Source organism: Hordeum vulgare, chromosome 7H, assembly GCF_904849725.1.
Source record: "Hordeum vulgare subsp. vulgare chromosome 7H, MorexV3_pseudomolecules_assembly, whole genome shotgun sequence".
NCBI lineage: Eukaryota > Viridiplantae > Streptophyta > Magnoliopsida > Poales > Poaceae > Hordeum > Hordeum vulgare.
Genome location: NC_058524.1, coordinates 130,754,695 through 130,768,431, shown reverse-complemented (window position 1 = coordinate 130,768,431; position 13,737 = coordinate 130,754,695). Strand labels below are relative to the sequence as shown.

Sequence of the window (13,737 nt, the reverse complement as noted above, 5' to 3'; positions counted from 1 at the left end):
GGTCTTAATGATGGGAGTTACCTGATTGATACCTTTTGCCATGAGGCACTTGGTGATGTGGTTCTCGTTGGGGGCTTTGAAAAGAGACACCTTCTGGGGAGAGGTAGTGGCAATAGCAACAGTTGCTGTTGCCGCTGTATCATCATCATCATCATCATCATCATCGGAAGGGTACTCTTCAAGGGCCACCATCCCTTTTGGGTGAGGTTTCTTCACAAAGTTGTTCTTGATGCGGAATGATTTGGTTTTGTCTTTGCGAATGAGCTTGCCCCCGTTGTCTTCCCTTTTCTCATAGGTACATTCGGCCACGAAGTGACTCGCGTTACCACAGTTATAACATGTCCTTACTCGTTGTTTGGGTTTGAATCCACTCGAGTTGTTCTTGGTGAAGATGGGTCTTGAGTTCCTCTTGTTGCCCCAGAATTGCCTTGATGCAAGAGCCATGTGCTCATGATAGGCATACTTTGTGTCTTCAGGGCAGCTCTCTTCTTCTTCTTCAGGCATTGCTTTTGCTTTCAACGCAAGGTTGGGTGAAGTTGTCTTTGAGCGAACACGAGCAAGTGCATTGTCGGCTGTTTCGTTCATGATTGACATTGCAATGAATTCATCCAACACCTCACTGGAAGACAAGGAGTGGAAGTCTGGCCGCTGACGAATGATAGATGACATGGCTTTATTGAAAGGCATGATGGTTTTGAGAAACTTGCGCTTGACCCATGTATCATCCACATCCTTGCTCCCATGATCCTTGAGTGCCACAGCAATAGCAGTCACCCTCCGATAGAGATCATGAGGGTCCTCGTCTTCCTTCATCACAAACTCATCGGCCTTATCAAGTATCACTTCATGGTTGGATCGTTGAATGCTTGAGCTTCCCTTATACAACACCATAATATGCTCCCAACAATCCTTGGCCAATGTGAAGGGACGCAAGTGAGGAAGATCTTCAGGTGGCACTGCGGACTGGAGAATGAACAAAGCGGAGTGATTGTATTGATTGTCTGCATCTTCTCTTGGTGTGAGGTTGCTTGGATCATGAGGATAATATCCTTGTTCGATGATTCTCCACAAGTTTGTTGAGTTTTGATTCAAATGAGACTTAATAGAAAATACCCAGTTAGCAAAGTCACCTTTTACAAGCTTAGGAGGAGGACCAACAGGATTAAGACGCGGTGCGGGAACGGATCCTCCATAGGCCATGGGGGGGTGGAACTGAGGCATATGTTCCAGTCCCATCCTTTTCGTGAGATGAGGAGGGTCGCATACCTTTAGCCGCTTCCTTAGAGGAGTTGGCCTCCGAATTGGTGACGGTGGGTTTAACCACTATAGCCGGTTCGGGAGAACTTTTAAATCCCTCAATTAACTCTTTAAGCATGGTCTTGACTTCGTTCGTCAAGGACGTCTTGAGGGCGGCCATAGCCGTATTCAAGTCGTCCCTTGTGACCGAAGTCAAGTCCATGGCCTCGGATTGCCCATGGTTAATTACCTCTTCGCCTTCCATACTCTTCGGGTGGTTAAACCCTTAATAAAGAGACGTGGATCTGATACCAATTGAAAGGATCGATATGGTTGACTAGAGGGGGGGTGAATAGACAACGACCACTTTTTGATTAAACTTAGCAAGTTAAGGTAAACAACATATGGGTTCACAAATGTTACGACAATGAGGTGAACCCTAATGAAGCTAACAACGAGAGCTATTAAGAAAAGTAAGATATAGACAACAACATAAGCATACACAAAGTAAAGGTTAGAGATAACCACAAGTGGAACCGATGGAGACGAGGATGTGTTACCGAAGTTCTTTCCCTTTGACAGGAAGTACGTCTCCGTTGGAGCGGTGTGGAGGCACAATGCTCCCCAATAAGCCACTAAGGCCACCGTATTCTCCTCACGCCCTCGCACGATGCAAGGTACCGTGATTCCACTATAGGTGCCCTTGAAGGCGGCGACCGAACCTTTACAAACAAGGTTGGGGCAAACTCCACAAAAAGCTTGGAGGCTCCCAACAAGACCACGAAGCTTCACCACAATGGAATATGGCTTCGAGGTGACCTCAACCGTCTAGGATGCTCAAACACCCAAGAGTAACAAGATCCGCAAGGGATTGGTGGGGGAATCAACTTTTCTCTTGGTGGAAGTGTGGATCTAGGCCTTCTCAACCAATCCCTAAAGAATCAACAAGTTTGATTGGCTAGGGAGAGAGATCGGGCACTTTTGAGCTTAGGGAGCAACAATGGAGCTTGGGAGGGTAAGAGATAAGGTTCCACAGCTAGAAGAACCCTTTATGTAGTGGGGGGGGGGAAATCCAACCATTTTCCCCACTCTCTGCCCGAGCTCCAGCGGTACTACCGCTGGCTGTAGCGGTACTACCGCTGGGCCCCTGGTAGTGCAAAGGCACTACCACCGCCAAGAAAGTCTTCGTAAAAAGGTCCGTCCACGTACAACCGCTAGGCAGGCGGTACTAAGCTCCTGGAGCGGTACTACCGCAGACCAGGGGCGGTACTATCGCCAACTAGCGGTACTACCGCTCGCTGCAGCGGTACTACCGCTAGCACTCCAGCGGTACTACTGCTAGGGCGAGCGGTACTACCGCTAGGGCCAGCGGTACTACCGCTTGGCCGAGCGGTACTACCGCTGGGGGACCATTTTGCAAAGAGGAAAGAAACACAGGGGCGGGAGCCACTCCAAAGATGCAGGAAAGAGAAAATATGTGAAGTGTGCGTGTGCAAAGATTGATTCCACCCAAACCTTTCCACTACGGTTCCCCTCTTAATAGTATGGCTTTCCTATGACTCAAATAAAGAGAATCGTAGAGAACGCCGGTCTTCTGTTCCACGAACGAAGGGGGGGGAGTCATCTTGTGCCGTTGACGTGTGTTGTCTGAAATCTTAATCACACACATGGTTAGTCCTTTGCGGTACTGTCATCAATCACCAAAATTACTTAGGCATAAACTATGCCCCAACAAACGGGCAATCGTCGCCAACGCTTGTCCACCTGGACTGGATCCTCTGCAATGCAGACTGGGAGGAGCTCCACGGCGAGTGCCACCTGCGCTGCCTCGCCTCGGTGGTCTCCGACCACAGCCCTCTCTTGCTCGACTGCTCCCTGGCTGCGCCAACCCATCGGCGCTTCCGCTTTAAGGACTTCTGGACTCGTCTTGATGGCTTCCAGGACATAGTTGCGGAAGCTTGGGTCTCCGTCCACGATGACGATCCCTTCCGACGCCTCATGCTTCGCATGCAGGCTACTGCACGCAAGTTGACGAGCTGGAGCTCCAAGACGGTGGGCAAGGTGCGCCTAAAGCTTGCAGTCTCCAGGGAGATCCTCCGCAAGCTCGATACTGCGCAGGAGAACAGGATGCTCTCCCCGCATGAGGATTGGCTCCACCGACAGATCAAAGCATCCTACCTTGGCCTCGCCTCCCTCGAGCGCTCCATCGCCCGCCAACGAGCCCGTGTCGCGTTCCTCAAAGATGGCGACGCTAATACATCCTTCTTCCACCGCCAATGCACGTACCGGCGGCAGAAGAATAGGATTCACAGCCTCGCCGTGGACGATGGCGTGATCACCAGCCCGAGCGACATGGCAGCTTCGGCCTTTGCACACTTCGACGACCTGCTTGGCTCCACGGTGCCTCGAGAGTGCACCCTCGACCTGTCAGACCTCATCACTCCGGCCGACCTGGGCGACCTTGATGCGCCATTTTGCGCAGAGGAGATTTGGCAGGCGGTAAAGCGCTTGCCGGCGCGCAAGGCGCCAGGCCCGGATGGCTACACCGCCGAATTCCTGCACATTTGCTGGCCCACTGTTCGACAGGACTTCCTCGACGTATTCCAACAGCTATACGCACTAAGGGGACGTGGTTTCAGCTCCATGAACTAGGCACTCCTCACGCTGATCCCCAAGCGCGCGGATGCAGCCGGCCTTGCCGATTACAGGCCCATAAGCCTGATCCACCTCGTGGCCAAGGTCTTCGCAAAGGTCTTGTCACTACGCCTCGCCCCCAAGCTCAATGACCTCGTCAGCGCGAACCAGAACGCGTTCATCCCAGGGCGCAGCCTTCACGACAACTTCGTCCTCGTCCGGCAGTCTACGCGCCTGCTACACCAACTCGGAGCCCCGCGCGTGCTCCTGAAACTGGACCTGGCACGCGCCTTCGACTCGATCAGCTGGGCGTTCCTCTTCGAAGTCTTGCGCCAATACGACTTCGGCAATCGCTTCCAGGACTGGCTGGTGATCCTTCTCTCAACAGCCAGCACCAAGGTGCTCTTGAACGGCGTGACTCGCCCCACAATCTGGCACCGCCGCGGCCTGAGACAAGGCGACCCCCTGTCGCCCCAGCTCTTCGTCCTCGCGGTGGACACCCTGGGGCGCCTGCTACACCGCGCCACCGAGCTCGGCATCCTACAACAACTACACCCCCGCCGCTCACTTCCCGTCGTCTCGCTCTACGTCGACGACGTAATCCTCTTCTGCCACCCCTCGCACAGCGACATCGAGGCGATAAAGAGCATCCTGCAACTCTTCGGGCGCGCCTCTGGACTCCAGGTTAACTTCCTGAAGAGCTCCGCCACGCTGATCCGCTGCGACCCCATCACAGCCGCGCCTGTTGTCGACATGCTGGGATGCCCCATCGTGGACCTTCCCATCACCTATTTGGGCATCCCATTGACACTCCGGCGCCCAACTGTAGCCCAGCTACAACCCGTCGTCGACAGGACCGCCGGTATGCTCCCGTGCTGGAAGGCGCACCTCATGAACAAGGCTGGTCGCCTCGCATTCGTTAAAGCCGTCCTGAGCGCGATCCCTATCCACTAGCTACTCGTGCTAGCTCCACCGAAGAAGACAATCAAAGAGCTGGTGAAAATCCAGCGAGGGTTCCTGTGGGAAGGGCGTGCCAATGCCCAGGGCGGTAACTGCCATGTCAATTGGCAACACGTCACGCGGACAATTTCATTGGGTGGCCTCAGCGTCTGGGACCTGGAGCGCTCCGGCCTGGCGCTGCGCATGCGCTGGTTCTGGTTCAGCCGCACTGACTGCACCAGAGCTTGGAACGGCCTCGACCTGCAATTCTCGGCGGAGGAGCGCGACTTCTTTGCCTCCACCGCCATGCAGGTCAGCAACAGCCAACAGGCCCTTTTCTGGGAAGACAGATGGCTTGAGGGGCATGCCATCCGCGAAATCGCGCCCCAGCTGCATGCATGCATCCCCAAGCACCGGTGCAAGCTGCGGACTGTGGCCGACGGGTTGCAGGCTCATAAATGGGCACGAGATATCCATGGCCTGCTTGGGATCCAAGAGGTTGGGCAATACCTACAGCTCTGGCACAAGATCGAACCGACGACGCTCTCTGCCGAGCCTGATCGCCTGCTTTTGAAGTGGACCACTAGCGGCACTTACACCACGCAATCGGCCTACAAAGCTACCTTCCACGGCTCCATCCCATGCGATGCCTGGAAGCTCACCTGGAAGTGTTGGGCGTCGCCGCGTGTCCGCTTCTTCCACTGGCTCGCCCGACTCGATCGCTGCTGGACGGCTGACCGGCTAGCCAGGAGAGGGTTGCAGCACCACCCACGGTGCCCCCTATGCGACCAGGAACCGAAAACCATGCACCACCTCCTCCTCGCCTGCCCATTCTCCCGACAAGTATGGCATGAGGCCCTGGCCTAGCTAAGGATTCCCTGTCGCCCACCTGATGGCGAGGACTCGCTCAATGCTTGGTGGACCACCGCGAGACGAGCTACGCCGAAGCTTATGCGCAAAGGCCTCGCATCCATGACCCTGCTCGTGCCTTGGATGACATGGAAACACAGAAATGGCTGCGTGTTTGACAGCGAACGCCCCTCGACCACTAGCCTCATTGCGAAGATCAAGGAGGAAGCCGCACTTTGGGCCAGAGCCGGCGCGCAAGGCCTCAAAGCCGCGATCCCGCAGACCTGGGATGTCCACTGATTTTCTTTCCTGACCCTGTAGCCACCTCCTAGGGGGGTTGTAACCTAAACCCCTATCTTTTCAATGGAATGAAACGCAAAAGTCTTTTGCGTTTTCTCGAAAAATATTGGCATATTGCAATTGTGGGTTACCATATGATCTGCATATTCGTGTAATTCCACAAATTGTTAACTAAGAAAGAAGAACTACTTAACATCTCACAGTTGTAATCTGTATTATCTTTTGCTCAGATTCAAAGAATGCACCAAATAATACTGGATGATGGCCTTGAGCAAGAATAAAGCACAAGTTACAACTTTGCAGGTTGTGTCTATCTCATGATAGATTGAACATATGTCACAACTGAGACTACTCATTCACAGGCAGAGGACTTTGTCCTGGTTCCCCATCAGATGGTTGATTGCTTGAATCAGTTGCATCCGAAGCAACTTTTCAGACATTGCACCCACTCTCCCCCCTTCTCCTTCACTAACCTTGCCACTTCGTGAAATGACAACAAGACATGGATGCCGATGTAGATGATCACGGCAATGACGAGTGCAAAAATGTACACAGATGTCTTCAACTTCCTGCAGCTGCCCGCGGCATATGCCCCTAGTAAACCAAGCAATCCCAATACCATTGCCGTTTTCATAACAAGGAGAGATCTCTGGTACTTGCTTATTGTGTTGTTCAGTAGGAGGCTGACCATGGCCATTGAGGCCATGAATGCTGTGGCGTTGCAGTAGAAGAATACCTTGTACCGTGTTAGGTTGGTATCATGCAGTATTGGGTCACCTGCAAAATGGCCATCCTGGTCATCAGGCCAAACTCCTCCTGGTGGGAGCAGACCGGCTTGGTATGTGACAGTGATTGCAAGAGTCCCAATCAGCATTAAATCTTTGCGCCATTTGTGCTCCCGTGTGCTTCTCTTGCGATTCGTAGATGTATCTTGGTGCTCTGAAATTTTATAGCTGGCCATTTGTCCTTTGAACATCCACACCATCAGTTTATTCACCTTGTCTTTTGCATATACTAGAACCATGACTTGAATCATGACATAGACAAACACAGCAACAATGACAAGAATGACATAGGCAGATGTTGACACTTTTCTGCAGCTTCCAGCGGCAAAAGCACCCATGAGGCTGATCAGATCAAGCAGTACACATGCACGCAGCGCATAGCACTTCAGACCTCTGTCGCATAGCCTCTTGCTAACAAGCAACAGAATAACGGCCAGGGAAGCCATGAAAGCAGTGGCATTGAAGTAGAAGAACACCCTATAACGGTTTCGGAACTCGTCACGAAACACTGAGTTACCTGCTTGGTGGCCGTTGTTGTCAGTCCAAAAGCCACCTGGTGGGCTTATGCCAGTTTGGTATGTGATAGAAGTTGCTAGAATTGCGAGCAACATCAGAAACTTGCGCCTCTTCTGCAAATCTTTTTCTTCAGCAGCAAGTTCAGAAGAACCAAAATTTTGGGAGGATTCTGGCATGTAAGCCTCTATATCCTTTATCATCTTCTCCACCGGTGCCTTGAGAATGCGAGGTACATATATAGTGTGAAGTGCCACATACGCGAAAACCAGAAGGACTAAGATGAACACATAAATGGATGTTGAGAACTTCCTGCTGCTTCCAGCAACATAGGCTCCCATGAGACCAAAGAGAACCACTGCCATCGCTGTTTGCAGTACATTACGCTTCATGGCTTGAAGGGTAATCTGCTGACTCTGGAGCAGGATGATGATGACCAAAGAGGCTACGAATGCTGTGGCATTGCAATAGAAGAACGCCTTGTAGCGCTTGGGACTGATGACCTCCAAAATTGGATCACCAGCAGTATGCCCATCGCTACTATCTGTCCAAAAGCCTCCTGGTGGATTCAGCCCAGCTTGGTAGGTGACTGTGGCAGCAAGGATGCCAAGCAATAGAAGGTATGTGCGCAACTTCTGTAGAGCATCCTTAGCAGGATCATCAGGGTTTGGCATGTCGCCATTGTTTGATTCAGGCTTTTCGTCAGATTCTGACGGGGTCATGAAGAAATCTTTCAGCTTCGTAAGCAGTTTATCCCACTTCTTTTCCACGCGCTTGATGATGTTTCCTACACACTCTGGCTTGGGCACAACAGGTCCAATAAACTTAATGATGAGGTAGAGAAAGACTGCGCCAACAAGTGCGAAGACATAGATAGATGTATGGACCTCCCTGCAACTTCCAGCAGCATATGCCCCCATAAGTCCAAAGAGGCTAACTAGAACACACAACCGCAGAGCATTTGACTTGACAACATGATCCAACGCTGTTTGACTCAGGAGCATGATGATGATGACGAGCGATCCAGCAAAAGCAGTGGCATTGCAATAGAAGAAGGCCTTGAACCGGCGTGGGTAGTGGTCTCGCAGCACCGGGTCACCAGGAATGTGGTTGTTGTTATCATCAGACCAGAAGCCACCTGGAGGAGATAGCCCTGCGACATAAGTCACCGTTGCTGCCAGTGTGGCAAGAACCAGCAAGGAGCTGCGATTTCTTTCAAGATGTTCCACTTCTTCCTCTCTGTCTGCAGCCTCTTTCTCCTTTTTCTTCTTCTCTTCTTCTGCAAGAACCTGCTCGGAGCTGCCATTTCTTTCAAGTTCTTCCGTCCTGATTGAAGCGACTCGCCCATCGGTTATCCCCTCTGCATTTGAAGCCTTTTGCTCATCTGGTTTTGATGACGTGAAAATGTGCAGCAGAGTTCCCTTCCAACTTTCACTGACACGGGATAGAAATTTTCGCAGCCGCTCAGGTGCCAGGTGCTTGAAGAATACCACATGGAGCGTGACATAGGCGAAGATGCCAACCAGTAACACCCAGATGTAAACAGAGGTCATCACCTCCCTGCAGCTCCCAGCGGCGTATGCCCCCATGAGCCCCAGCAAGCCCAGGATCATGGCGAACTGGAGCACGCGGAGCCAGACCGGATTCCGGCTCACCTTCCTCACCAGGAGCAGTATGAGCACCATGAGCGAGGCCCCGAACGCCGTGGTGTTGCAGTAGAAGAAGACATGGTACCGCCTGGGGTAGCTGTACCTCATCACGATGTCGCTGGCGACGCGGCCCTTCTTGCTCTCCTGCCAGACGCCGCCGGGCGGGGCCAGCCCCGCCTGGAACGTGATGGCCGCCACGAGGATGGCCATCAGCACCAGGTACTTCCTCAGCTTCCACAGGAGCTCGGCCTCGTCGGCGCCGGCTGGCTGCTGCGGCTCGACGGGAGCGTTGCCGGCAGCTGCAGGGGCATGGCCATTGCCGTTCTGCTCTCCGGAATCCTCCATGGGTTTGGGATTGCTTGCGAAATCTCTAGCTCCTCTCTAAAGATTGTAGCTTATGTGGGTTTGCAAGATTGAGATGAACTGGGTATGCGGCGCTGGTCTTGGTCTCTGGGGGTGCACCCTCCTTCACATTCGAGTGTTCCACAGTTCCACTGCACAGGAAGGGGGAAGTGGGCAAGATGAAGAAATATCCAATGGCCGAAAACGTGGACCGTTTCAAATGGCCGAAGCTTCGCCGTTGTGGCCATAAAAGCGCAGCAGTCCTTTTCTGCAGTCCACTCCTCCTAGTTTCTGGAGTATTTGCTACACTCCTACCTAAATTGGAGCAGCACAACTTTACGTGGGCAAAATGTGTGCTGGGTTGAGATAATCAGATTACAGCATATCTAGTAAAGTACATCCAGGCCTATCTAATTGCAATAGAATACATTGTAGTAGTACAGTATTGTGAAGCCATAATACAACTTGCACAAACATCCAAGACAGTGTTCCATCTGTCTTTCCATCTGAATGAAAAATATATATATATAGAGAGAGAGAATGTTGCTTGCAAGGAGGTCTGTTGTCTTGTTGCCTTTAATCTCTCATCCTAGCTCTTCCTTTTGCCCTTTCTATCTACTCCTATCTTTCTCATCTTAACTTAACTTCGAGAATATACGAAAAGTTTATCTTCATAATTTGCAATTCATGGATTGTGACGCCTGAAAGTTTACAGTATTTCATTCAGTGCTACAAAAGGCGTGTGTGAAAACAGACTACCGTGCAGAGGTTTGTTGGGGGTGCTGTGTGACTGTGTCTGTGTAGTATCTAGCGAGAATCGTGCTAGATTTACTATTTTAAAGATGCCACGTGCATGGCAAGCTAATATATCATGCCATTCAAGTACCAGGCTGCCAGAGGGACAGAGATCGGCATGTTTTGAAGTCCGGCGAGGACGACAAGACATCAAGCTGCCACCAGATGCATCCATCCTCGCACCCGAAGACTTGCCATTGCCAATCCCCAAGTCTTCGTGCCTGTCGCCTGGTTCCTAACACCAACCGCTAAGATTATCCAAATGCATTTCCCACTAGTTTCACACTGCAAACAGAGGAGGGAGTGATCTTTTTCAGAGATACCATGTCCAAGCAGCCCCATCATGCAGCGCGAGTGCAAGAGACGCAAGAGGATAAGGGCCCTGTTTGGATCCAAATGTTAGAGCTAGTTGGGGCTAGTTGGAGCTGAACTAACCCTCAAAGTATCCAAACATTTGTGCTAGTTTGGGTTAGATGGAAACTAACCCATAAAAAAACTATCCCTAAGAAGAGGTGTTAATTGGAGCTAGTTGGGGAATACCAGTAAAAAAAATCCCATCCTCCCGCATCTAATCTTATCCTTTGCCATCCTTCCGCATCCACCGCTCTGGCCCCAGCCGGCCGCTGCTCGTCCGCTCGCCCCAGCCGGCCGTTGCTCGCCGCGCTCGCCTCAGCCGGCCGCGCTTGCCCCAGCCGTCCGCTGCTCGCCCGCTCGCCCGTTCGGCCCCGCCGGCCGCGCTCGCCACCGCCTGCCGCTGCGCTCGTCACCGCCTGCCGCCGCCACCACCGCCTGCCGCCGCCACCACCGCCTGCCGCCGCGCTCGCCACCGCCTGCCGACGCCGCCCCCGCCACCGCCTGCCGACGCCCCCACCTGCCCGCGACAGCCACCGCCTGCCGACGCCCCCACCTGCCCGCGACAGCCACCGCCGGCCACGCTCGCCCCGCCTGTCACTGCCGGTCCCGTCGCGTGCCACTGCCGGCCCCGGTCCCCAGTCCCGCCTCCCACCGCCGGCCCTGTCCCGCCTCCCACTCTACGATGGACGGAGGTAGCTTCGACGCTTGTCGTGCCATGGCGACCGCACCCGTGGGCAAGGACGGAGATGGGAACCGGAAGAGGAGGAAGCAGCAGGGTGGCTTCAAGACCATGCCGTTCATACTAGGTGAGCAGAGCACGTACCAGCGGTTTTACTTGCATCAGCATTTGGCATCTGCAGATTCACTCAGGATAATCCGAGGAAACAAGCGAGTATTGTAGCCTCGTTCAGTTTGATTTGGGCCGCATCCAGGCGAAGATTACGAGCTACATGTGACCTTTGTATGATTTATTTTTTCTGTATGCAAAGACCTAAGCTTCTCTGTGTGTGTGTGTCTTTAGAAATCTAGATCGATTTTGTTAAGCCTGATTGATGACTTGTATGTTTAAGTGAAATGTAATTTTATTTTGTTAAGCCTGATTGATGACTTGTATGTTTAAGTGGGACGCCTTATTTGTATGGATAAAATAAAATTTATCATATTTTGAATATTTGATTTGCAAAGATGATTTTAATATCGTTTGTGAGAGGAAGGAGGCCACACAAGAGCCGGCCACAACAAATCCTGATTAAAAGAGTCAAATGATTAAAAAATATATATGTTGTCAAACTAACTCTATCATCCAAACATCATCAAAGGCTAGAGCTAGTTTAAAGTTAGTCCAGAGTTAGAAACTAGCTGTAACCTCTAGCCAGGCTATGTGTATCAAACAGGGCCAAGAGTGAGCAGCTGGGCAAATGCGTACCTGTCACAGTAGCCGGCGTCTCGGGCTCTGCAACAGCGCAGCGGGCCGGGCGCCGGGGGGCACCCGTGCACCAGGTCCATTACTTGCACGCGTTAGACTCGAACACCTGCCGGGCTATGCCGCCGGCGCATTTCGTCGAGCACCTGCCGGGCCGTGCTGCCGGCGCATATCGTCGAGCACCTGCCGCGCGCTCCTCGCGAGCTCCGCCGTGCGCCCACCCAGGAACTCCGTCACAAGCTGGCGAACTCCTGCGTCGAGGCGTCCCAGTCGGAAACATGCTGCGGTTGCGCTGGTGCCGGACAGCGCGATCAGTTGGACCAACGCCGAGTGCACGAACCCATATTAACTGGTGGTGCTCGGTGTTAGGAATTAATTAATAAATACATTAATACATTAATTAAGGCCTTGTTCGGTTAATTCCATCGAGAAGGGGATTGAGGTGAAATTTGACTTGTAAAGGATAATCTTCGATATTCCCTGCTATGTCGGTTGCTTTAGTTTAGCAACTGCTCCTTGTAACCGTCTTTGTACTGGGTATATATACCCACGTCTTCAATCAACGAGTTAGCGATTTTCATCATTTGCTCTTCCTCTCTTTTTTATTCTTCACAAGTTACCAACACGCTTGTATCCGAGAGCGTTTTGGCCAACACAACACAAGAAGAAAGCGACGGGAAGACAACCTAACAACGACGAGGCGCTAAGGCTATCTCTCGCATCTGGTGTTAATACTGCCGACGCGTGACTGTCGTCCGGCGACGGAATCCTCAGCGTCAAGCCATGAACGGTACAATCCCCGGCAAGGATCGGAAAGCAACTCCGACAGGCAACAACCCCTCCATCTTCATGGCAAAGAAGAACATTCATCCCTACAAGATATGAATCAGGAGTTGTCTTTTCCGATTAAATCAAAAATCTACTAATAGTAACTAATCAGCACATAGCCTGTGCGCACGAAATATCATCCAGAAAAAACAAGAAGAGGAAAACAGGATCTGAAGATATCCATTTGCTTTGGCTTCTTCGGTTCTTCCCATGAATCAACGATCTATTCATAATTTTTCTCGCGCATACATCTATGTGCTCACGAAAATTACATCCATCTGAGTTCATATCAGAAGAATAGAGAAGAATACATCGATTCAAGGACCAAACGCCTCAAACACGATCTGCAGAAGGTAAATCGTAGAGAGACGACAGACAATAAGTATAGGGAAGAACATCAAGTGATCTTATTCGATTTATTTATTTTCTCCTGTTCCAACACAATAAGCACTAACCTCCAGGGCGGCGTATCAATACTGTCCAAGGTAAACTCTGACGGCAACCCATGGCCCAGAAGACGCCCCCTCGGCCAAGTTCCTCGATGGACGGCGACACCAGTGGCTGCATCCTTCGGCCAGGCTGCTCCAAGCGCGGCGGCTTGCCGCCTAACACACATCGGTGGCAGCAGACAACGGTCGGTGCACGACACGACGACGCCTTCCGGCGCGTGAAGGAAGGAAGCCCTCCAGCGCGGCTCCTCCTTCTAGCGTCGGCGCTCGGCTGTGGCCTCCTCTCCTCCACGGCGGTGGATTTGGGGAATAAATCCCTAACCGCACGGGAGAGGAATCGAGAGAACCTTATCCTTTGGGCTGTTTCATAAGTTAGCACATGTACTTTCTATTAATGCTAAATAAGGCCATCAGCCTTAATGCTATCACTTGCGTACAAGCCCACGCTCATTGTTGTGAAACATGCATTTATCAAAATCATTCCCTGTGACATGGGGCCTTCTGACAACGATTTTTTTTTTTGCATAGAAATATTTTTTTCTTGCAAATCCTAAGAATTAAAAGTGTCATACTCAATATGACTAGTCTAAATTTTATTTGTGAATCACAAGGTGCTGATGGTATCTACTGCACAATTGGTA

The 13,737-nt window shown here is 51.7% G+C and overlaps 2 protein-coding genes across 2 annotated transcripts; both read right to left on the bottom strand.

Annotated features, from left to right (window-relative positions):
• Window positions 1-6,144: 6,144 nt before the first annotated feature.
• Window positions 6,145-9,460, bottom strand: LOC123413077. The gene has a single exon (XM_045106022.1). The coding sequence runs from the start codon at window positions 9,248-9,250 to the stop codon at window positions 6,368-6,370; it is 2,883 nt and encodes a 960-aa protein (XP_044961957.1). The 5' UTR covers window positions 9,251-9,460; the 3' UTR covers window positions 6,145-6,367.
• Window positions 9,461-12,373: 2,913 nt separating this feature from the next.
• On the bottom strand, window positions 12,374-13,447 carry LOC123410600. Its single transcript, XM_045103541.1, has 2 exons — window positions 13,103-13,447; window positions 12,374-12,691 (listed from the first exon to the last, which is right to left on the bottom strand). Exons 1-2 carry the CDS (start codon window positions 13,212-13,214, stop codon window positions 12,429-12,431), a joined length of 375 nt encoding a protein of 124 aa, XP_044959476.1. The 5' UTR covers window positions 13,215-13,447; the 3' UTR covers window positions 12,374-12,428.
• Window positions 13,448-13,737: the final 290 nt, after the last annotated feature.